The sequence below is a fragment of the Falco naumanni genome, unplaced genomic scaffold (assembly GCF_017639655.2).
Source record: "Falco naumanni isolate bFalNau1 unplaced genomic scaffold, bFalNau1.pat scaffold_82_arrow_pat_ctg1, whole genome shotgun sequence".
In the NCBI taxonomy this organism is placed as follows: Eukaryota; Metazoa; Chordata; class Aves; order Falconiformes; family Falconidae; genus Falco; species Falco naumanni.
This window is the reverse complement of record NW_024427570.1, coordinates 25,353-50,652: the sequence shown is the minus strand read 5'-3', so window position 1 is coordinate 50,652 and position 25,300 is coordinate 25,353. Positions and strand designations below refer to the sequence as shown.

Sequence of the window (25,300 nt, the reverse complement as noted above, 5' to 3'; positions counted from 1 at the left end):
TGTACGCTTCCTACGCCGTACTTGCTGTCATCTCCCCTTTTCAGGCAGTCCTGAAGTCTGCTTTTCTTTCCGTGGCTCAACCCCCGCCCCCCCTTCCTGATTGTCTTGATCCTTTGAGCGTGTGCTGTGGCTGATTCCAGGCTAGGGATCTGTAGGCTAGGCTGTCCAGGAGCTGCAGGTGAGCCACAAAGGGTAATTCTTGGGCTCGTGCAGTAGCTGTACTTTTCAGGAATTATTACTTGCCTGGCTTTCTCTCTACCTGCCTGGCAGTTGTTTTGAAACATGTACAAACACGTTCCTCTGAGGCTTCCCTCTCTTGTTTCATGGAAAATGACCAGCAGGCTCAGAGGCAGGGGAGGGAGGTGAGGAAGAGAGACAAGATGGGAGGAAATTAGTGTCAGCGTGTTGTCAGGAATTCTTTTTTCTTTGGAAACAAGGCTAAAGTTGAGGCGGCTAGCTGGTCGGCTATGTATTGGAGAGAGGATATGTAACCTTAATGGGGTTTTTTTGTTTCTTTGTTCTGAGGTTTATTGATTTGTATAGTTGATAATTTGTGTTGTATTTTGTATTAATCACGCTTGTTAATCGGATGAGAAACAATTTGCCACTCAGGTTTTAGAGTTTCTACAATTGGCTATTGACAATATAAACCAGAGAGAGGTGAACAGATATGCAGAAAAGTAAGCGGACTTGGAACTGTTTGTATTCTATACTTAGAAGTTACAAGTTCTTTGGCATCTTTGCTTTAGGCGAAGAAAAAAACCAGTATTGTTGTTCTTTTGACAATAATAGAGATGAAACTTCTCTCTAGGAGATGTATCTTCCTCCTTCTCCTCTCGCTCTTCTCCCTCTCCTGTATTTGCAATGGGTAAGCAACAGGCCCTCTCTTGCCCTTTATTTTGCAGTGACAGTGTTCTGGTAAGACACACAAATACTTGTTAGAGGTTGTTCGGTTAAAACTTGAGTTTTGGTTATGTCTGTATTCCACAGTAATGTGAAGTGTAGCCCCACAACGGACCGGTATGTTACGCTATTACAAACACAGAAAGGTTGCCTTTTCGTGGCTCATTTCATGTCGGCTGTTTTTCCTGTGTGGCTTTATTCACCTGCGTCATGCTGGTTTTTAGCCATATGTTACCTTGAAGGTCAGGTGCTAAGAAGTAGGTGTAGATGTAAAAATTTCTTTCTTTCAAACAGTTTATGTTTGGATTTGGGTTTAAGGAATTTAGGTTGCTTCAGCAAAGCATCATGATTCCTGCAGCACAAATATTTCTGACTCTAAAAGGGTTGAAATGCCATCCTTGACAACTTGATTTCATAAATCTGGAGAACAGGTACAGTATCTTTCACAATTAAATGTTCAGTAAGAGCTGGAATTTCCCATTCTATTTACTTTGTTACTGTCGCATAGTAATAACATCCTTAAAATCTATTTTTGAGGCAAAGTAGTGGTGTTCTCGTGTTTTCTGTATAGAAGAGTAGCTGCTGTCCACTGCAATCTGCCAAAAGTCGTTATGTAAGACAATTTATGAGGAGGGAAGTCTCAGAATAGAGTGGAGAGGTGAGGACTAATTGGAAAGAACTAAGATGACCAGAAGTCATTTTTCAATGCTAGCTAGAGAGCAGACAGAGTAAAAGGTGGGGGATTTGCATCTTGTTGTATGCGCTGCACTGCAGGCATCCGTTAATAAAAATGCATGGTAGCAATAAATGACAGGCAAAAATACTGGCATCTGGTTTACCCTGTGAATTTTTTATATACGTTTTTTTGAATGGTGGGCTCTTCAGAAGCCTTGGAGTAGGGTTCTGCCAGTGTTTTAACTAAGACTTTCTCCCTGTGCTAAAAGTGAAGAACTCTTGACAGTGAGGAGTCATCCTCTTTCACAGTGTTGACAGAAGCCAATAGAAGCCAGTGTTGGCAGAAAATAGACTCGTGAATTACTGCTCCAAGGAAAGAAGAAATTTTACTTGCAACAGCTAATGGGAGAAGTCCTTATCTTTTTAGTTTATGTTTCTGAGTTATTTTTCCAGTGGTTGGAAAAATAATTACTGACTAGAGTTACCGACACGATGAGAACTGGAATTTTGCAGATAGAAGAACACTGTAGCCTTTCACCTTTCCTGCTTCTTCCTTGTTCTGTACCCATCATACAGATAAACCCTATGGAAAAGGATTCTTAGGGGCTCCAATGTTGTTAAAATCTTACCTAAAAAGGGAGACTTCAGGCTCAAATAGCTGCTGCTGAAAACTTTCCTGTTGACCGTGACGGGCGAGGCTGAAGAGGAGTTAAGGGTTGCTTTTCATTCTAGCAGCACGGCGCCTAATTTTGAAGTGACTGCACTCTGAAACAGAATCCAGAAGACGAAGACACCTACGTACTCTGAACAGAGAATGTGACTTGCATCCTTAGAAGGCCCGTACAAAACAAAACCCTGGGTGCTCGCAGGTCTGCTTTTATCCAGCTTTCAGGCAGATACAGTTGACCAGAAAAGCTGGTCATTCAGCCTGTGCTGTGCACAGGGGAGGTGTCACAGCTCCCCTGCATCCACATCTAAGTCTTATCTTCTAAGCAAAATTGTGGTGTCCATGTTACATGATGGGAGTGATGGCGCATATCAAATTGTATGGTAGGAAGCTGCCTGCATTTTTCTGTTTGTGACCTGAGTGAACAGTGACAGAAGTCTGGTAAGCGTACCTTCATGGAAGCAGAGTAGGAGGAACAACCGTTTGCTACAGCACGTGCTGGAGCTGCCTGGCTGGAGAGCTGCTTTGCTGGGAATAGCCAGAGGGTCTTGGCAGAAAGCGAGCTGAGAATGAGCCAGCAGGGTGCCCTGCCGGCTGAGAAGGTTAACGGTGTCCTGGGCTGTATGAAGAGCAGCATAGCCAGGGGACTGAGGGAGGGGATTGTACGCTGCTACCTGGCAGTCCCTGGGTTGTGTCCAGCTCCCTGGGTATAATTCTGAGGCCCCCCGTGCAAGAGAGAGTGGTCTTTCATCCGTGAGCGAGTTCAGTGGAGGGCCATCAAACTTTGCCAGGAGCAGGACTACTTGCCTTTTGGGGAGAGACTGGGGGAACTGGGCTTGTTCAGTGTAGAGAGGAGATGACTTTGAAGGGGACCCAGTAGCAGCTTCCAGTACGTGTAAGGAGAAGACAGAGACAGGTGCCTCCCAGTGGTGCGTCACATGAAGCAAAGGTACAAGAGGCATAAATGGAAACAAGAGAATTTCTAATGGAATGTGGGCAGCTTCACCATGGTGAGAACAGTAAAACAGAGAGGTTGTGCAGTCTCCCTCCTTGAATGGTTCAAGATCAGAGTGGAAAAAGCCCTATGCAGCCTCATCTGGCCTCAGAGCTGAGTCTGCTTTGAGGAGGCGGTTGGCTGAGAGACTTGCCGAGGTCCCTTGTGACCTGATTTATGCTGTGATCCTGTGTGCAAGTTGCTGTCTTAACATGGATGAAAGCTTGGAGCGTAGTATAGAGTGCCCTGGTTACGCCTGTCTTGCCTGTTGAATACCCTTTTTGGTGCAGCGTAGAGAACTGCTGGGGATTCTTCTACCTGAGGATAAGCTTGCTTTAGATCTTGGTTATGCTTTTTGATGTTTTTTACCTTTTCAGGATAACCTGTAAGTGGGTAGAGCACCAGCTAGTATAGTATATAAACCAGTAAAATCTCTCTCAACAGTGTGTGCTTGTGTGTGCAGTATGAGTACTTCAGCAGTTCATTTATTTACTGTCTTGCTAAAGCACCAGTATTTTGTTAACTGTTTATTAACGTAGCATATTCATGCTATGCTGGGTTTTTTTAGTTTAGAGGTAGTTCTTAAACTTTTAGGTATAAAAGTTCAAAGGAGATATAACTCTAGTCTTTTTTGTTTTGTCAATTCAGTGTGACTTGAAAAAGCAGTTGTTTGGAAATGCATGCATTCATTCATGCTGTCTTACGTTAAGTTGACTCCCCAAAGTTTCGTTCTGTTATGACATGTAGAGTTGTCCAGGTTAAATGTTTGTATGTGCTGGTTGATTTTTAGCATGCCAAATCTAATTTCAACATGTCAATTAATGTTTGAACAGCAATAGACGACTTGTCGCAAGGAGACTCAATCAGGTAAGACTTTAAACATACCCAGCACATACCTGAGGAATGATTGGCGAGACACAGTACTCATTTTGCTTTACTTTTTAAGAAGCTTGGAGAAAGAGGGGAGCGATGTCAGTTGGCATACTTCTGAGGAAGAACTCGATTTTACTCCCAAGGTATGGTGTATTTACAGTAAATGTCCTATAAAAATAAGTGATCTGAAGGCAAGTTTTCTGGGGGATTGAAAGAAACTACAGTTCTAGCCAATATTGTTTTCTCCTTAGAAGCAGTCTCTGACCTGCCAGCCTTTCTTTTGCTGTGAGTTTTTCCTAAAAGACCTGTAGCTGTGGCCGAGCACGCAGTAGAGTTGTGGTTTGAGGCAAAAGAGCCATAGGCGACGAGATAAACCACCACAGTTTTGTTTGTTCTTGGTCATTTGAGTCAGATTTTCAGTTTATAAGTTACTAATATAACCTGTTCTGTTCTTCCCCAAACACTGTTAATGTTTCCTGTAAATTTCGTGATAGAATCCTAACTGATAAAGGGCACTTTTTAATGAAGAGGTACTGAAAGCCTTCATCACTTAGTTCTCCTTTCCTCCTCATCAGGTTACTCAAGAGTGCTCAGCGGATGAGTTACTCAAATGGGTCATCTTTTTTTCTTCTATTGAGGTGGCATTCTGTGCTTGCATGTAATCTCACACTGCATGTTTTCCCTCCTGTTTTTTGAATGCTTAGGCAGTATTCTTTTTGTCAGCTACAAGCTCTCAGGCCTGCTTTTTTTGCTAGTGTTCTGAAGAACTATTAACTTCTGCAGTGATGTCTGGAGCATCTGTTCTGTTGCTCTGGGATTCTGCAGCGATGAGGAACCGGTGTTCTAGTTCAACCTACTCTGTAATACTGGAGGCGCAAGCATGTTTAGTTTTAACATGATTTCATTTTCTTGCACTGATTTAAATATAAATTATGCATTTTTTGGGCATGTTTTTGAAATGTAAGGATATTCTGGTAAGTGTACTTGCAGGGACTAATCAATGCATTAAACCTAGGGGTTCTTAACAGTTACTTCCCTTGTGCACACTTGCAAGTAAGCATCCAGAAGCTGCGATCTTAAATATAACTGAATTTTAGGGAAGTACTACAAATATTAAACCCAGATTTTTAAAACTGCTATGCCTGTAACCATAGTTGTGGAAACAATTTTCAGAAGGGTGCCTGCATGGTGTTTTGGGGGTGAAATCCTCACTGAATTGCGTGTGTGAGGAGTGTTTTTGTAGTTAGAAGTATAGGATGGAGCCAACACCTGACCACTATCAAAAGGACAGCCTGATTACATTTAGTGTTCAAGGTTTGATGTGACCAAAGGATTTGTTGTTGTCGTTAGTGTTCTAAAAGAAAATAATCATTTATTTACAGAAGCTGCAGAAGCCAAACTTGACATTGTTAATGAATGCTTCCCAGCAGTTCAGGAAAAACAGTAAGCTATTTGGAACAGATTGCATAGTATACTAATGTTTAAAAAACTACTTAGCAAATCTACTTTTATATAATTCTTTTCCTATAGTAAATGAGAAAAGTAGCATTTTGAAAACACAGCGCTTAGGCATTTCAGAAAACATAAGTCATGTTGTTAAAATGAAGGTATTAATCCCCTCCTAAGCCTTTGTCCCTGGCCAAGTCCTTCCTCCATCCTGCCCATCCTTGACTTGGTTCCTTTTCCAGACGTTCCCAGATTACTCCATTAATCTGGTAACATGCCTGTTGCCATTTCCATAACTCCTTTTGTTGTTTTGACATAACTGCCATGTCTCCAAAGACGGTGAATAATGAAGTATCTTGCAAGTCGGTACCAAAGCAAACTGTCTTTCAAAATCTAAATAATTTGCAAGATAAACAAGAAAGTTGGAACAAGAAAAGCATGATTGGGGTGAAGTTTCACAGAAATGATGACTCCCTTTTTGCAGAATCTAAGATGACAAACTGGAAAAAAGAGACACCTCAGCTTCTCTCAGATAGTTGTGGTCTTAAGGAGAAAAAGTCAAGCTTCAGTAATGGCTTTGAAAGTGATAATAGTTCTTTGTCAGCAGGAAAAAACCCAAGGCTTGAAAGTCAAAGACCAAACTCTGTCTTTCTGGAACATGTGGATGATGAAGATACAGAAGAAGAGCAATGTGAAGTAGATAACAAAGTCTGTGAAGCCCTGAAACAAGAAAGTGAACACTTGTGCTTGAATAGGCATGAAGAAAACGTAAGAGCAGCATTTCACTCGGGCACCAAAGTAAGTTATATAAGGATGATTCAATCACAAAGGTATTTTCTAAGGGTGATAAAGGTAAGAACCAAAAGGTAAACTGGATTTCTGTTAATATTTCACGTATATCCATCTTTTGATCATCCTTTTTTTATATTAGAAAATGCCTTTACTCCTAGCCAAAGCAGTTTCTTAGGTATAAGGATAATATTGGGCAGTATTTTCAATATTATTTTATTGGTTGCAGTGGTTTTGCAGGAAAACAAATAGGCAGTATAGTTTTTCTGAAATAAATTCAGTTTTTCTCAGTTGTATGTACAGTTTTTATCTGTCAAGATTTATTGCCATTTAGTAAAATACCTGGTGTGATGGCTGAAATAGAGGAACCAAAAAGTTTGAGTAAGATTGAGAGCAGGAAGTTAGTGATTTTCCTGGAGCAAAGTAGAGGAAGAAGAGCGTGTTCCAAAACAATGTAACTGAAATGAAAGCTAGAGTTAGGCTGACATGAAGAATTGCTTCTCCGGAGCTTTGCAGAACCAGGGCTGAGACTTAGGGCTAATGTCATTGCTGTCTCCTCAGAGATTCCCATGGAAAAACTGAAGGCCTTGTAAAACAAAGCTCAACAAAGTTTCCCTGTTGTCTTACACAGGAAAAGCATTTTTAAAGTTGTCGATGGATGGCTAAGAAGGTGCTTGTTTCTGCTATTTCCAGCTGTTTGGTCAATCTCTTCTAGGAAAAATCACCTGAACGGGAAGAAGAGGAGAAGGAGCAGGAAAAGGAAAACACTGGTGAAGAGCTACAAACTGCAGTTGTTGAGGGTGTGAAAAACTCTATTTGTAATGATAGCCATCAAATCCACAGTGCTTCCAAAGACGACACTGGTGAGAGAAGTGAGTTAGTGAATACTGATCCCAGTTCTTCCTCTATAAATATTAATGCACAGAAAATGAACTGAAATGGTGATTGACTTCTGAAACAGTAGGTTTTTCCCTTGCCTGTGAACCCTAGTGGGCATCGGCAAGGAGGAAAGTAGCTTTTGTTCCTTTTCATTCATTCCTGAAGAACAAATTGTGGCCTTGGATTCCAAACGATGCTACATGGAGCAGGTGTCATTCTTGGTTTTGTTGCTGTGTTCTCCCTGAAGCGATCAGAACAAAACGCACAGTTGAAAAAGAGGAGGATTAGAGAGTCTTGGGTGTGACAGTAGTATTCCCCTTTCTGGCCCGTACTGTCAGACTGAAAAGTTGTGATTGCTCTTGGCTGAAGCCTGGGAAAGATTTGAGTCAATCTGAGAGAAAGCTGTTCTGTTCCAGTGCCTCACCTTGTCCAGTTTTAAAACGTAGAAGTGAGCTTTTATCGATGTCTGCCTTAGGCATGCACTTACGGTGTGGGTGCGCGCTATAGCAATGAAGTGCTTAGTATTTGTTAATTAACACCAGCTGTGCTGTGCACAGGGGAGGTGTCACAGCTCCCCTGCATCCACATCTAAGTCTTATCTTCTAAGCAAAATTGTGGTGTCCATGTTACATGATGGGAGTGATGGCGCATATCAAATTGCATGGTAGGAAGCTGCCTGCATTTTGCTGTTTGTGACCTGAGTGAACATTGGTGAAGTGACAGAAGAAGTCTGGTAAGCGTACCTTCGTGGAAGGAGAGTAGGAGCAGCCCCGTCTGTCTGACCGACTGACCACCCGCTGCTGTACGTGGGTGGAGAGGCTTCTAGGAGTAGCACTTAGACAATGAAAGTTTGTAATAGGAGTCACCTACAGGAGAAAATGCCAAGAGTGAGGTTGGCCCTGTGACTCATAAATAGTGAACCCTTTTATAGTTTTATGATTTTATCTATGTTCTTCCTGTCTTGCTCGCTTTTCTTGTGCGAAGAATGTTGTGTCCCTCTCCAGCAGCGAAGCTTTGTGTATTGAAAGGCTATGAGGTAGAAGCCATAGGATTATGGAGCAGGAAAGGAGATTAAGTGATTGAGGTGAAAAGAATCCATCTCTGTTTTTAGATGCCACACTTGACCTGCTGGGACTTGTTTCTTTCTGAATACTTGTTCCTTCAAAATGTTCAGTGTGCCTTCCACACAAACAATACAATGAGTTGCTGCTTCTCAGTTGTGTCTGGAACTATCTGGAGTCCAGTTCTCAGATGTAACAGAGATTCAAGGTAGGCACCCCATAATGGGGAGCCCAGACTGAGTGAGTGACTGCTTCCGAGGAGTTTGTGACCTGTCCAGTATTACGTAGAAATTCTGAGAGAGGAAAGGATGGAATCCAGTTTTCAACAGTAAAAACATCCGGATCATGGGTTATTTCTCCACATTTCACAAGCCTGTCTTTCATTCAGTGGCCCGTCCATGTCTTCTGGAACAGATGGGGCAGCAGTCTGACTGAAATACTCTGTCTAGATCCATGTCTAGAGACACATTTGTGTCATGCAAGGAATAAAGCTGGGGTCTTCAAGATTTCAAGCCTGTGACTTTGTTGTTCATGATTTTCTGTGCACAACACATAGGGAAACTGAAATTGCTGGAGGAATACTGTGTGGCGCACAGTGTGTCAGAGATACAGAGGTGTATATCTACGTATGAGAGAGAGATGTTGTGCATGTTTAAGAAACAGGAATGGCCTCTTTGTGACCATATGTAGTGATTTTCAGCAAATTTCCCTTATACATTAAAAAGTAGAATGCCTTGGAAGAAAGGAATTCACCCAGATGCATCTTAAATCTGTATTATGATAATTTTCTCTCGGAGTGCACAAATTTGAGGGGATTTATTTTATGTTAAGATTTTTGTCACAAGTAGGATGATTCAAGATGCACGCTAGGTGTAAATAAGTAGTATGAAGTCATGCTGGTTATAAAAATGTGTGGTTTTTCACTGCAGGTGAGAACTCGGGATCTACCTTTCATATGTCATCATCAGCTGAAAAAGACGACGTGAAGGATGCCATTGAATATTATGGGGTGCAGGTATGTAAGCCCAAATATTTTGGATTACAGTCTGATTCAGTAAGTTGTATTATACACTAAGGTAAAGAAAACTTACCAGTCAGTGAATAATGCTGAAGAGAGAGTCCTGTAGGTGAAGGCTGCGTTACAGTCTGAAGGAGAGTTGGATACAGTCGTCTTACGGTGGGGTAAAATCCCTGTCACTATGTCGGATGCTTGCTGTTACACTGATTTGTTTTCAGTTGGTTTGCTTACATTTTGAGGGGTGTTTTTCCTCTTGTGCACTGCTGAGAAACAGTGCGGGCAAATGCGGGGGTTTTTGCCTGTGCAAAATGCACATCCAAGTGAAGAGGGAGATTTGTCTATAATATGCTGATCTGTTTGATGAAACATGCCGGTCTTCCTCTTTGTAAGACAAAGGTCAAAGAGAACACCTTGAAATGTGGTGACCTTTCTGATGCTTCCCCAGCCTCTGCAAAATACGCTCTTGTTTGGCCACGTGAAGTGTTTGAAAAGGGTTTTCTCGGAGGGTATCCTAGAGGGGAATAAGGCAGGCGTCCTGCTTGTGGCGGGTGTGCGGGGCAGGGCTGCACAGCGGGGTCTGGCGTCCTCTGGAACACCCCAAGGGACAGCGTAGCAAATGATTTCCACCCCACAGCCGGGCATCACGAGAGAGGGACGTGCCTAATTCTAGCAGGCAAAGCGCAGGACTTAAGCCTGTTGCAAGGTGGTAGTAGTTGGCCAGTGAGCTTGGGAAGGGGGAGGGTGAGACAGGTGGTGTCTGGCTGAGGTGCTCCTTCCCTCTTGTGAGCGGAGGGGTCTTTGCCGCGGGAGAACAGGGCCTGGCTGACGAGAGGAGCGCGAGGAGCGTGAGGGTCTCAGCCCGCTGGGACACCAAGGCTGCAGGCCCTGCTCAGGAGGCACCACGAGGGGAAGGGGCGTGTGGGCAGGACTGTGACATGGGGCAGAAGCAGTGGGAGCTGTTGAGAAACAGAGCGTGGGGACAGGGACTTGAGGGGGCTGGGTAGGGTTAAGGCATGGTGCGGTTTTCCTGCGAGCTTGGGTTCCTGATTCCTGGGATGAGGGCAGGAGCAGGCAGGTTTCCCTAATAAATCCTTTCCTTTGCACCTTGGAGTGGAATTTATTATTTCTGAAGCTTGGGTGAAGAAATAATCCTCCCTTAGCCAGTTCTCTGTGTGGTGAACGGTAAGAAGCTTGTCATGTTCATTCCCGTTGGGTTAGCTTAGGTGGCCGGGGACTGTACAATGCCAGACAGTGGAGCGCGATGGAGGGAGGAGTGTAGGTGAGGAAAATGTTGACAGTTTTAATGAAAAATGGTATTAAAGCAATAAAACATGAAAAATAAACATGCTCTGTGACAAGCACCGGCAGTTACAGAAAGCAAGCAGGCTAAAAGGTAAAAGCAACCCTAATGCCTAGGCAAACCTAACCCAAGAAACTGCTGTCTCTGAGTCCTTCTCTTGTTAAGAAGATGGTGATGCAGTGAACCTTTCATTTAGTGTCCCTTGATTTTTCTTATAAAAATGGCTTTCAAAATGCCTTATTTCTGTTATAGGATGAGTTTGCAACAGAAATTGCATACATCAACTGTAATTTTACCAGATCTGTAGCACAACTAATTCAACCTTAAAGGCAGTATTATAGAGGCATGCACATACAAGAAAGCACTGTCATTTTAAAAGCTTTACACTTGAGATGTTTTAAATAATTTTATTATTTGGTTGTAGGTTTAAGGGGGTATTGTGTATTTGGGATGTTCACTTAGGTTTTAAGGATGTTACACTTCCGTTGTGTACGTACATTGTACATGTGCGTGGGTTCACAGAGTAGCTTATTGCCTGAAACTTCATCTTTGAAGTCATGCTTTAGTACTAGAAATGTTAAAATGCAGTTTATTGCTGCAGGTTTTTTTGTAGATTCATTTCCCAATTGGCTCTTTATTCATGTTCCCTGTCATTCAGGAATCCAGCACTGAGAGAGAAAAGGATCTGTTGTACAAGAATCAGTTACTACAAGATGAGATTGCTGTGCTAAGGCTAGAACTCACTCAAGTAAGACTTAGGCACCAGGAGGAAGAAGGAAAATCTTTAGAGGAAAATAAGACCTTGAAAGAAAAAAATGAAGCTCTCAAAAAGGAACTTAAACTGAACAAGGAAGCATTAACAGAAACGGTTCTTCAGTACAATGCACAGCTGGACTTACTAAAGACAGAATCTGCAGTGCTGACTTCCAAACTTGAGCAGACAAACGAAATTAAAGACAGACTAGAGACAGAAATCAAATCATTTCATTCCCGCCTGAATGCTGCTGTTCAAGAACTTGAACGTCATCGGTCATCAGAAAAGGATGCTGAACAAAGATTTCACAGAGAACGTGATGAATGGCATCGCTTGCAAGACAAGCTCCATCATGACCTCTCCGACACACAAGAAACCAACAAGAGCTTGTCTCTGCAGCTGTGTAAAGCTGAAAGCAAAGCTAATAGGCTAGAAAATGAGCTTCACCAGTTGGAGCAAACCCTCAGAGAAAAAGCTTTGCTTGTAGAAATGACACAAAAAGAATTAAGTCAAGCCCAGCGTCAGGCAAAGGAATGTGATCGTGCTCAACAACTTGAGAAAGATCCAGTAAGCGAACTTGTAATAAAACAGGAGTCCTTGCAGGAGCGATTGGCCCAGCTCCAGAGTGAAAACCTTTTACTGCGTCAGCAGCTGGAAGATACACAGAGCAAGAGGATCATGAAAGAAGAAGTAGTGAATGATGTGCAGGACCGGTTTAATGATACTCTGAACAAACTCAGAGCTGATAGGGAAAAGCAAATTTATCTCATAGAAGAGCGAAACAAGGATTTAAATGCCATGTGTACTGATTTAAGGGAACAAGTCTTCGAATATGAGACTGACAAAGTAGAAAGAGAGGTAAAGGATATGCTTAGAAAGAACAATTTAAAGTTTGTCCGTTCTTGAAATTATTTTGTTTCTACAGTGTACCTGGTATGTTATGTGCATGGGACCAAAGAATACTGATTTGTTCTGGTTTGTTATGTTTCTCTCGGAATTGCGGAAGGTTTTGGCAAACGGGATGTTAGTCCTCAGATCTAAGCAGAGAGCAGAAAAAAGGTATCCAAGTCTAAGCTTTGATCAAGAAAGGTGATTCTTCTTATTTAGTTCCTAAAATGTTGAAGAACTCCAAAAGATCAGATTCCTCTAGAAGCCCCTGCCTGCTGGTTGGTGGAAGATCCCATGAAAGCTTTAGATGGGTCAGTGTTGTCCCATGAAGTGCATACCTACGTAATCCCTACTGTGAGCAGAGGCACTGCCAAAAGTGTTCTCCAGCATCTTTTCCACCTGTTATGTCTAGAAGAGGATGGCCTTTGCTTCAGCGAGGGCATCTGTTTCTGTAGTTACGTATTGGTCTGTTTGATGTGAAACCTGAAGGGATGGATGGAATAGCCTCAGGAATTCCGTCCCATGGCATTCTGTGGAACGTGGCTAACGGATAGAGACGTCCGGCAGCTTCTCTGTGGAGAGCGCTAGATGCACAGACTGTACGTCGGTATTTTTCCTGTGCTCTGTGTGTGTGATACATCTTTCTTTTCTCTTTTGAAAGTGCGAGAGTGAAAGAAAGGAAGTGAAGAAGCTGGTAGAGTTGAAACACCCAGTTGAACTACGTCTGGACCAAGAAATGAAAAGAAACTTCGATCTGCAGAAAGACTGTAAGAGGTACGGCTTTTTAGCGTGGTGAAGAGGTATCCCTGTGTAGAAGTCATGTTTTATTGAACTGTAATGTAAAAAATAGGTGTACCTAACTGTGAGCAGATGCCAGCCTCGTGTTAGTTCTTGCAAGGTACTTCTGTACACCAGCCCCTAGTTTTCAATAGCTGCCAAAACAACTGCAGATGCAGGTTGCCCTGCAGTTCTCCTGGGAAAAAGGGAGTCTTTCATTCCTCTTTTCAGGTGAAATCTGGACTCTCCAAGCGTATGTGGCACAGGAATACTGTTTTTTCCTGGTAATTCCTGGTGTGTCAAGCATGTTAAAGATGAAGCAAGCCGTGTCTGTGCTGTTTACATGAGAGTATGTGAAAAAGTCCAGTTTTGTTCCTTTGCTTCATTGTTTTTGTGACTAATTTGCTGTGCAGGTTGAAGAGGCTGCTGAGCAGAGCTACGAAGAAACTAAGGGTGTATGAGGCGAGAGGGGGACTGTCCCAGCTGAATTTGCAGGGAGAAATGAAGAACGGGTATTCTGAAATGGTCAATGAAGCTGACAGATTAAGAGCAAAGGTGAGCTTTGCTTTGTTTGGGTTATTTTGGTGGTGGTAGTTTTTCTTTTGGAACCTCTGTTCTTTCTTCGTACTACTTTTCATGTTGTTGACTTTGGCTGTATTTCTGAAATTATTTGGCTGGTTTTTGATGTTCCTTCTATGGTCACAGTAGTAGGCGCCTGTAATACTGATGTAGCTCTTAGGGGTAAAGATGGAAGTGTTACGTACACAGCAGTATCTGCGAGGGCACATCAGGGGTAGGCTGTCCTGCAGAGGAAGGGCAAAGCAAGAGCCACAGCAAGGCTGGCAGGGTCTGTGACCACACGGGCCAGGGATCAGCCCCACAGGCCCTCACCAAGAAGAGCAGAAGAGTTCTGGGGACAGTTCTGGGGACAGTAAGCAGAGTCCTCCAAGAGTGCAGATCACCAGGCCGGTCCATAGGGATGGGCAGGTCTGCAGTCCTACTGGGACGTCACGTCCATGGGTGAGGGCCAGGGCTGAGAGCAGTGAAGGCCCAGCACAGGCCTGGCTGCAGCTTGAGGCCGTGGCAGCATCGTCGGGCTCCGACGGATGCATTCCCTCTCGGAAGAGAGGGGAGTAACGCCACCGTCACTCGGAACAACTCTGTGCAGTTGGCCTTGCCCAAGGTCACCCCCTGAAGCCTGTCTCGGGCACGAGTTGAGCAGGAGGCAGGTGGGGGTTTGCTTTTCGGAATGGTGCCTTTGCTTCCCAGGGCACAATGCAGTGTGAGGTGATGCAGAAAAAATGAATGCAGTAACTTATTGCTTACTAGTAGCGGACTCAGTCCGTCTTTCCTGGTCTTGGAGACCCAGAAATGCTTTTGAGGTTGCTCTGGCTGTTTGGTAGCATGGAACCTTTTATCTGCTTCTCTGCTCACTTGTTGCTAAAGTAGCTGTGTTTCAAAGTTATGCTCCTTTTTAGAAGATATTATTGTAGAACGAGTCAACTGCCTTGAGAGTGGCTCATTTTTAGTTCACAGGTCAGCAGCATATTTGTGTTCCTGTTGGAAGAGCTATTTTGAATGACAGGGAATGGAATTGCGTTTGGGCAATTTTAAATAAGTGTAAAGTTTCTACTTATTTTAGAGACTCTTTCAAGTGTTGACTCTGCTGGTTTCCCCCACTTTTTTAAAAACAAAAGATGATGGGATATCATGTTTTATGGTTAATAGGTATAGACGATGGATGTTTCTGGAGGGGGAAAGAAGGGGATAGAAGCTGTAGTTGACCATTGGGACCTATGGGAAGTCTGATATTTCCTGGAAATCTTTTGAAAACAAACCGTAGCTTTGACCTAAAGAGACTGTCTTCTGCCACCACTGCTGCAAAAGCGGTGTTCTGAACCACTACTTCCAGATAGATCTATTAGCGTAATGGAAGGAAAGGGTATCCGTTTCTTGTCTTGTCAGTTCTGTGACGAAGCTTTGACCGTGTGACAGCATGTGACAGTTCCTATGAAGCATGATACATGGGGTTTTTTTCTGATGAAACCAGAATGTGGCTGTGATGTAACTGGGTATGGGTGTGTTTGATTTCCTATGATCGTATGAACATCTCGCAGAAGAATAGCCCTAGTGCTTTTCAGCCTAGCCCTGCGGGTGTAATGCCGCTGGTTTGGTACCTCTTGGTCTGTGACCCACTGCAGAACTGAGGAAGGATGGGAACCTGAGGAATGCTGTCAGAAATGATGTGAAAGCTGTTCTTGTTTTAAAAGAAGAGCCTGGTTTCGCTTTTGTTTTAACACTGAATCAGCAGATGATAAATAGTCTTGATGGCCAACTCCTTTACCAATTTTCACAGATTTGACTAATTTTAGATCCCTCTGAGTTCCCTGTTTTTTTCCCCTTCCCTGTTTACAGGTCGATGAACTTTCCCAGCAGCTGGAGATAGAGTCTAAAAAAGGCATGCAGCTAGAAGCACAAAATCATGATTTGCGAGAGGAGTTGTCCACCATGTGTGGGAGCCATGAAGAACTGGAAAAGAGCAAAAGCCAGCTGAAAGAAGAGGTGGCTAATCTCAAACACCATATGGAGACTAACATGGTGGATCGCAGCCAAATAGAACAATACAAAAGAGAGGTGGAAGAACGAGCTGCAGAAGAAATAAGACAAAAACTGCAAGAAGTCAATCTGTTTTTGCAGGTAAGTTAGTTTCTTATGTGTGTCTGTTATAGACTTCTGTTTTGGTTGTCATTTTTAGGGGTGGTGGTGGTGCCTGATTCCATGTGTTACGCTGTACTTCTGTTTTTCCTGAAGGGCAGTGGGAGAAGGGAATATGGTTGGGCAAGATGCTTTCATGTGCATGCAGTGTGCCTGCAGGCCCTGAATCAAAAACTTGCCCAAGGTAGGTTTTCATTTTGCAGTTCTTGGAGGGGTATCACTGTCCACTGGTCTTGTTCTCATTGTTTAGGTCTTGTTCTCATTGTTTATCCTTGAATGGGTATTGCAACTTAGAGTTGTCACAGCCAGGCATACACATCTTCCTTAGTCATTGCACAAGGGGCAACGCTCAGAAAAGAAGTCACCAAAGCTGCAGGGTGGGGGCTGGGGGTGCGGCATCTCCATGGTTTCTTTGAGGAATGCTATGCCCTGTCCTACAGAGATAGTGTTCTTCCATCAGTAGCTTTGATGAGTAATAGTGCTAAGATGGGGGTTCTTTCTGAATGAAAAGAATCATTTGGTGTGGTAGTTCCAGGGTTCTGCCCTGGTCGCTGATGGCAGTGAGGAGGCACAGTTGCCTCGCTGAATAGAGCTGGGCCCTTGAAATTGGGTACACGCAATTGACTGGCGAGGAGAGTTCTCTTTTTCTTTGCGGTGGTTGAAAGTGTGTATCTACTTCAGATGCAGGCAGCCTCCCAGGACAGATTAGAACAAATCAGAGCCAGTCATCATGCTTTGCTGACAAAACAGCTAGAACACAGAATTGGAGACCTCGAACGTGAATTGGACAGGATAAAAAATACCCAACGAGACAGTATTTTTCAAAAAGAATCCGCACAGGCAGAAGTGGAAAAGTACAAAGACCTGTATCTGGAGGAAGTTAAAAATGGAAGATGCCTAGCAAAAAAACTGGAAAGGTAAGTCCCTGCTCTTTTGGGGTGATAATAAGATACTACTTTTTCCTCAAGCAGTTTTCTTCATTAAATACCTTTTCTACATCTGGTCAGCATTATGCATAGGATAGCATATTTGTGATGAAAGTACCTTAAGGCTCCCCCTGTTCATTGGAACTATCTTCATTTCTCTTCAGTGTTCCAGCAGTAACACCACCGATCATGGGCATTAATAGTATATTTTTGAAGTTGAGTTTGTTTTAACAGGCAGCCTTTTTGCCAGTCTCTAATCTCCTCTTCTTACTCTTAAGTATGGCAGAAAAGATAATGTCAAGTCCTTTACTGCTTGAATAAGGATAGGCCCTTCAGAGAATGGCATTTGATGCTATGAAGAAGAAGAACAACAAATCTTTTGGCTTCCATTTTAGCCGCATGCCATAGGTTTCAGCTTTCTTTGGGAAAGGAAGGGTAGCCCAGAGTTCTTATGCAGGTGATGTACCTTTCAGGAAGAGCTATGTAAACACACGGTGTGCACAGACTGCTTTGAGGCCTTAATGCTGAGAAGTCCAAAGTATTGGTTAACTCTTGCTGCTTCTTGCAGGTAGAGTGACTACTTAGAAATAGGCTCTCCAAAAAAACCCCAGATCCAGTTATGGAGATTTTTTTGGACTCTCTTAATCCCTTCCACTTTCAGAAGTCAGATAATAATCAAAGACCTGGAGGGTAACTTTGCGGAAGTGTTATTACCAAAGATAATTCTTTGTATGCTTCTGAATGTTTCAGAGCTAATGAGAGACTAGCAGAAGCCAACGCTAAGCTCCTTCAGGAGTGCCATAGAAGCAAACCTTTAATTGCAAGCAGCGCTGTCAGTGGTCCAGTTCTGTATTCAACTGAACTGGGACATATTAGCAACAATCTGGCACTGAATAGAAGTCTAAATCTAGCAGGAAGCTTCCTAACCCCGACCGTGATTACGTTACCATCAAGAAACAGAGTTGAAGCCTATGTGGCTAAGGTAAGCGTTTTTAAATACTGTTCTCAACTAGTGTTGAAGAGTATCTGTAAGCAAGGTTGTGCTTTTCAGTCTAAAGTTAGAATCCATTTCTAGTTCCAAACCATATGCTCTAATATGCTAAACCAAATTGCTCATCAAAACAGTACACAACTAGGTGGTAGAAACGAAGACTTTTGGTCATCAGGGTTATACAAATTTCCAGAAGTGCTCAAAGACCAAAAAATACTGAGATCTAAATGACGGACTGCGTAACAACATTTCTTTTGCAAGAGAAACTGTGATGAAGAATACTGTGGCATAGGAAGCTGCCAAAGAAGCTCTTCAGTAAAATTTAGTGCTGATGCCCCATCCCTGGCGGTGCTCAAGGCCAGGTTGGGTGGGGCTTGGAGCAACCCGGTCTAGTGGAAGGTGGCAGGGGGGTTGGAACTGGATGATCTTTAAGGTCCCTTCCAACCCAAGCCATTCTGTGGATGACCTTTTTTAAAACAGCTAACTTTATGATGAGTGCAAAATCCCATCAGACATCTTTGTTTGAGACTCCTTTTCCTCCTTCACTGATGTTCATGCTAGCAGTTTCTTCACCGGAACTTGTTTTAGTACAATACCAACAAAGGGATGCTTCAAAACTAGGATGGTATGAACAGGACACGTAACTTCTCACTTGAGTGTGGGATGTATGCTGTGCATAGGAGGCATTTGATTTTGTGGGTCCTGCTATGTGGTGTTATATGTAACTGCTCCTCAGGAAGTCTACAGAGCTTTCTGATTTTGTACAAAAGCTGCAACCTCTGCGTACCTCTGGTCAAAGTATGCCCTGTAATTAGCAGTCAGCATGATAGCACATCCCTCACAGAATGGTAATCGTGATATCATGAGACTTGGAAACCAGATGTCAGTCGTTGTAATCCGTTTCCCACCTAGCATAGGACTGAGGCATGGGCAAGCTTGCCTGTTCAGTCAGTGTCTGTCCCTCGCATATTCTGTTGTTGAATGGATGTGAGAGGCATTCGCTCACTTTTAAGTCTATCTCGGTTCAGTGGTCCCACCTACACTGGAAAGAATCCATTTAAATAACGTGTCTGCATACTGTGCCTGGCTTAAGAAAAAAACAACAAGCCAAACAACAAAACAAAAATGGACAAAGCGGTGTGTAGGTAGTGCGTAGCAGCGGCAGTTAAGAGATGAACTTTTCTGTATCGTTGCGAATGTGTTTTTTGTGTCAGAGGGGTGGACATAACGCTGCATAAAGAACATGGGAGGCAATTAGTACTGTACCACCTGCAGGGATTATTCTGCACGCAAGCAGCAGAAAGGAGGCGAAATTCAGGGATCCACTACAAAACTGAAGTAAGGAGAAAGCCAGGACAAGGGAACAAGAGGGACAGGGAGCAGGGAGCAAGTGAGGGCAGGGAAAAAAGAGAGAGAGATGGGAGTGAGATGTTACAAGAAGAAAAAGGCAAAGGAGGAAACCATCCCACTTCTAGGAACAAAGCTGTCCTAGTTTAAAAGAAAAGGGTTTAACAGTTGTGGTTTCTTTTTTTGAAGAAGAAACAGGAAAAAAAGAATAACCTCCCGGTTACTAAATCCAGCTGCACATCTCTTTATGATATTTCTTCCTGTAATCACCAGTTAGGGAACAACTGAGACCAATTGTAGTGGCACTGCTTGTAGCCTCAAGTCACCTGACGTTCAGTGTATTCAGGGAAGTCTTAAAACCTGATCTTCTCTGGAGTCCTTCAGAAGAAAGGAACTGAGTTCTCAGAGGTGCAGTAGTTGCTAGAGGACTAAGTGAGTATTTCACTTAGAACTGCGGGCTGAATTGTTCTCAGTCGGGTGCAGTATGTCATGTGCATAACATGCATCTGAGAAAAGAGGATTGAATTGGAACGTAAGACTTTGAAGTCAGGAAGTAACAAAAGGGAAAAACTGCACGTATCCCTCTGCATACAATAATGGGTGGCAAATCTCAATCAGTTTCCAAATGCAAAATCACCAGATGCACAGTCTGTGCTGTCATTTCCGCAGGAGTCCCGTGCCATTCAGGAGGCAAGTTGGAGCATGAGGGAAGAAATCAGAGATTATAGTTTTAGTCTATTTTGAAATGCTTTGCTGGTTGTGCTGCCTAGTATTCTGTCTGTTCACCAGACTGTTTCAAAACAGAAGAATTTCTCTGACTCTAAGCCTTTTCTTCACTTCACTGTTTACTTCAGTTATGCCTCAGCTTTGTTTTCCCACTAACCTGGTTCCCTTCTACAGAATTTGCCTTGCCTTTAAATTCAGGATGCACAGTGCTGCCTTGGCTGGAGATGACACATGTTTCTGCCACTGAAGCTCTAAATGACAGGGAGTTAAGAAGCTGAAATTGCAGTGTGCCTCAGGCAGTCCTTTGAGGCTTCTATTTTTAGTCAAAGCTCTCTGCAGATTTGGTGTTCCTTGTAGTAGCTTCCTCAAGGTGAGAAGGGCTATTGGAAGTAGGGAGCATGCCAGCCATTCTGAAGAGGAAGATGTTTGTGTGAATTTCGTTTGTGCAGAAGCTTTGAAATAGCTTCAGGGGCAAAGAGGTGAAAATAGTTCACACTGCTATTATTCAAAATGATGGTAATCATTGGTCCTGCAGCTGTTGGAAAAAACCCTGGTAAATGATGCTGACAAGAGGAAGAAGTGCTTCACTAGCAAGTGGACACAGTTTCTCCTTTAGACTTAACTAAGGAATTTGGTGTTTAAAGGCTTGAAAGATTGCACCGTTTTCCTAAACATTAAGCATGACTATCAGTGATTACACATAGAGCCGTACATGTTGAAGATGGTCATATCACAAGTTCAGCAAAAAACGAGCGTGTTATTCTTAAAAAAGCATAAAGAAATGTGTTCCATTACAGTATAGCCCCTTCCCCTTTATCAAATATATACGCTACAGAAATGAATAACCTTGAAGTGCAAAAGGATCTTTAAAAATACAAAAAAAGTTCATATTGGCACAAGCTTATTAACCAGTAGAATCCCAATCACATGCAATGTCTTCGGGTTTTTTTGGTGGTTTTTATTTGTATTAGAGCTTCAGTAATGTGGAATAAATTACAAGTACTTGACAAATTCTGTGCATGTAATTAGACAGTGACCGTAGCAACTAGCAATTCAGTATTTCAGACCTGCTCCCTTAGTCCGTAGACTAAGGCAAGGAATGTCTCCTGCAAGTGCTGCAAGGAGGTTTTGGGACTGGAGTCCTGTTGTTAGGTTTAACAAATGTCAAGCTTAAATCCTAACAGCTGTGCCAAAGGCTGGTGAAAATGAACATGGGTGTCTTGACAGACAAGAACAGTGAACTCTGCAACCAGGGTGAATCAGTGGATAAATGAAACCAGTTTAATGTGGGAAGGGAAATGTCTGCTTCCTACTTCATCTTCCAATTTCTGTTCCATTTCTGATTTGGCTTTCTGCACTCTTGTAGCAGTCTTTGTTGTTAGCTTTTTTACTTGCTTCATTTACATGTAGGCCACGTTCTTGTTTCTCACTGAAGACCTGTGAACTTCAGGCCGTTTTTCTTTCTTCTTCAGCTCCTTCATCAAAAATCTGTCCGTCTCTCTTCTCTGCAGCCAGACACATGGCAAGGTTTGCAGCCAGCATTGTTTAATGTTGGGATGGTATTTTATACTGGAAATGTTGTCTGTTTATGCTGTTAGGTTTTGATTAAAACTTACTGATGTATTCACATTTTCCTAACACTGCGCATATTTTGAACTTTAGTTTGTCCAAGTGAAAGAATGACTGCTGCAGGGGACTTCTCTGCTTTATGTATTTGTAATGCAATGGCTTCTGTGGTAGTTAACCATCTGTGAGATGTAATGCAATGGCTTCTGTGGTAGTTAACCATCTGTGAGATGATAGTCTATGGATTTAATCTGTTATCATGGAACTTTGAGCTCTAGGAGTAGGCTGGTTTACCCTCCTTGCCACTTCTGATATACAAAAAGTTCTTGGTGGTCGCAGCAGTTGTGTCTAGGAACTCAACTTCAGAACAGTACTGGTACTCCAGACTCGGAGCATCATTTCACGGAGTCTTACAGGATCCAGCTTACTCTGTGCTAAAGCAGCCTGTGTGGATAAGTAGTAAGTCAACACCACTTTCTGAAAAAGAACTGTTGAGAAGGTGCCTGCTGCAAATGAACACCTGGTGTGTTACCGCCTGAAGAGATGTGCAGTGAGGTGAGAAGTGCCTGCTCAGGAGGTTTGGGACACTCAGCTGTGATGCCTTTCCCAGGGGTTTGGGGGGAAGGAGAAAAGTGGAGGCAAGTTAAGGTCCTCGGAGGTGTATTTTGCCTGGCTCTTCATTCATTCCCTTTTCAGAAATCAGTGTGTTGGCTTTATTTCCACCTATTTCTCTTCCCTCAGACATGGATGAGAATCACAAAGACATTGATGGAATGAATAAGAGGAAAACAAGACCTTTTTCTTCTCTTGATTGATTTGTACATGTTGCGGAGGGTCCTGTGGACCTTCTAGTCATTGTGAAGACTCAGGAAACCAGGGAGGGTGGTTTCTTCTAACACCACTCACTACTACGACTTTGCTTGGGCTTGGTCCTGGGTTTGGGCCGTATTTTGGTCTAGGCATTAGTTTTCCTGCTTTTTTCTGTTACCTGTGTCTCGTCTCAGGAGTTAGGGGGTCCTTTCTCCCCGGAATTTTGCTTCTGCTTGTACCTGCTTGAAAACAATCAGAGATTTGGGGGGTCCTTTTCCATTGTTCATGCAGCTCTGTTGGCACAGAGTATTTCAATGAAGTATCACAGAGTGGTGCTTCTCCTGCAGGATCTAGTGAATGTGGTCCCAGCTATCCCTGTGTTCCTGGAGAGAGAGCCCTTCCCTCCGCTTCGCTGGTTTACAGCCCCGCTCCTTTGACCCTTGCAGTTACTGCCTGTTACTGCTCCTCTTGTGAGGGTAAGCAGAGTGGTTTCCTTCCTGAGGCTCTTGCTCTCTCTGTCCTGTTGAGTACCCTGTGCAGTGTTTCCGTTCTTCTTGTTGTTGTTATGCTGCTAGGTGGGTCTGCTCATTTCATAAAATAAATGCTCCTTCCCCCAGGAATTCAGTACTAAAATCAAGAGAGTCGCAGAATGAGTGAGGGGAAGGGGCCTCTAGAGATGATCTAGTCCAGCATCACCCCTGCTCAAAGCAGGGTCAGCCACAGCAGGTTTCTCACTGTTCTGTCAGCCAGGTGTTATACATCTCCAAGGATGGACACTCCACAACCTTTTCTGGCAACTCGTTCCAGTGTCTGTCCATGCTTACAATTTTTTTAAAAAATAATAATTGTAAAAATCCTTGTGTTAAAATTTCCTCTATCTGGATTTGTGCCTATTCCTCTTGTTCTTTTGCTTGGCACCGCTGAGAAGAGTCTGGCTCCATCTTCTGTACGCCCCCCACCAGGTATTTATACACATAGATAAGGTCCCTCTGAGTTTTCCTGTTCTCCAGTAAAGAAACAGTTGCAGCTCTCAGCCTCTCCATATAGCTCACGAGGTCCAAGCCCTGCAGCATCTTCATGGCCATCGTAGCCCTGGAAGCTGTATGATACATGTTTTGAAATTCACTTCTGTGTGTCACAAATTTGATGGAAAAAATGTAGGAGTAGCAGGTATCATCAAATGTAAACAGCAGCATATAGCGCTTGGACTGTGACTCTTAAATTAAGAGATGTGATTCCTTCTTGTGAAGGCTTCTGAAGGCAGAATCATAAGTGAGAATAACTTAATTGGTAACAATACCCACTTTCTAGGGGAGAAGAGGCGTAAGTGCTCCTTTGTACTGATCCAGGCTGATTCCAGCTACATAATAAACCCCACAGCACTCGCTGTGTAGAAGCTGTAGCTGCGGTTGTCTTTTCTTAGTACACAGTTTGCAAGAAAAAATTGTGTGTGCTTTTATGTTTTTATAAATGTGTGTCGTGGTATTTGCAATAACAATAAAGAAGTTTTGGCATCATCTGTAGGAGCTCTTTCAATTTCCCATCTTAAGGTGGAGAAAAGAAGAATATTGGCACACGCTTTTTTCTATACAAATGGTGTATGTCAATCCTGCAGCAGCTGCTGGTGCAGCTCTTCTCTCTGTGAAGTTGCAGAAGCCAGCCTCAACTGGCTGATTTGTCCCTGTGGGTGGCATTTGTACATATCTCGGCATGTAGCTGACATTCTGTTCGTGTGTTTGATGATCAACTTCAGCCATACCTTCACTGCAATAACTGCGCTAGGCTTTCTTGCTTTCTTCCTGTGTATTTTGTTAAATGCCCAGTAATAATCCAGCTGGTGAGTTACAAATTGTTTTGTTAACGTTGCTGAGCAATGAGGCAGCTGCAGCCCGACTGACCAAAAGTTTCTCTTCAGTAGAAATCAAACCCCAAACCAAGATGTGTCTATTTGGAATTATATTTTTAGGTTTTCTCTCATTATGTGTGGATTTTAAGAATGTTTTAGAAGTTTAATATTAGAAAAACGTAACTGTTAAAATATTAACTGTATTTTCTGTATAATTCTAGGTACGGCAGGAACTAGATGAAATAATCGCTAAAGAACTTAAACAAGGTAATGTGTCACTATGTTAGGGGCATTTTTAAGGAAAAAGAGGAGTGTTCCTACTCTTGAACATAATGGCTTGAAAGCTGTGAAGTTCCTGTGCTAAGCACAGGGAGGTTTTTCTGCTAGCTTTCCAGTTTAGACTTGAATGTGAAAACTTCCAGCTTACCAAAAGATTGTGTAGAATGTTATGCAGTTGCCTGAAAAAGACAAGTGCAGAGAAAACTAACCCACTTCCTCTACACGGGTGCACTTGGCTTAAGCTGAAGTCACGTTTTTCTAGAGTGAATCGTTGAGCACAAACGTCAAACGTAAAAGAAGCCCTGAGAGAAGATGTTTATAGACTTCAGCCATCACTGCTTCTTCCTTGTGCATCAGTTGCATTCTGCACTAAATCATACCGTGTACATTCTCTGCTGTTGGACCTTGGTTTTTTGCTGTTTCTTATTCATTGCTTGTATTTGTAGCTTATATGTTGCAGTCTTTTTTGAATAAGCAAGAAAAATATAATCAGTGATGAAAGATACCCTTTCTTTAGGAAAAAATGATTTAGTAGCACTTAGGCAAACATAAGATGAGTTGAATGCTTTTAACACATAGCATGAAACATGCTCTATAATATGAGGCCAGGTGTCGAAAGAGGAATTCCACCTGTTTCAGGGTAGTCGTTCCTCCAGAGTCACTGCTTTGCTTTGCAGTGACTGGTGCTATTTCAAAGCAGGTGGCCCCTGTGAGAATTTCCTTCTGTTCCTGCATGCTTTTAGTAATACAGAGAGTGTTCAGCTGTAGCTTCACAGCTCGTTCCATGTGTCCGAATGGACACAAAGCCGTTGCATTTCATCCGTGTGCATTTTGAACCTGACTGTGCATCTGCTAGGTGTCATAGAGTGCGTTTGGTTTCAGGACCTTGTCTGAAAAAATGTGGCTGGAGAAGAACAGGAAAGGTGGGCTTGCTGTCATTGAGTATGTGTTTTTGTGGAGGAAAGAGGGTTTTGCCAGGGTGAGTTACAAAGACGCCCCTCAAAGAAAGTGCCAGGCTAGGAGACTTGTCCTGGCCTGACTGCACTGCAAAGGTGTTTGCGTTTTCACCG

The 25,300-nt window shown here is 43.0% G+C and overlaps 1 protein-coding gene across 1 annotated transcript in view; it reads left to right on the top strand.

Annotated features, from left to right (window-relative positions):
• LOC121082370 (ankyrin repeat domain-containing protein 26-like) overlaps nt 1–25,300 on the top strand; it is a 64,395-nt gene that overhangs the window by 37,079 nt on the left and 2,016 nt on the right. The window contains exons 24-36 of the mRNA XM_040581701.1: nt 4,073–4,106; nt 4,186–4,255; nt 5,495–5,555; nt 6,163–6,356; nt 7,063–7,270; nt 9,217–9,302; nt 11,264–12,217; nt 12,909–13,021; nt 13,438–13,579; nt 15,440–15,721; nt 16,421–16,656; nt 17,416–17,647; nt 24,173–24,218. Of these exons, the coding sequence (XP_040437635.1) occupies nt 4,073–4,106; nt 4,186–4,255; nt 5,495–5,555; nt 6,163–6,356; nt 7,063–7,270; nt 9,217–9,302; nt 11,264–12,217; nt 12,909–13,021; nt 13,438–13,579; nt 15,440–15,721; nt 16,421–16,656; nt 17,416–17,647; nt 24,173–24,218 (2,658 nt within the window). The remainder of the gene's footprint in view (nt 1–4,072; nt 4,107–4,185; nt 4,256–5,494; nt 5,556–6,162; nt 6,357–7,062; nt 7,271–9,216; nt 9,303–11,263; nt 12,218–12,908; nt 13,022–13,437; nt 13,580–15,439; nt 15,722–16,420; nt 16,657–17,415; nt 17,648–24,172; nt 24,219–25,300) is intronic.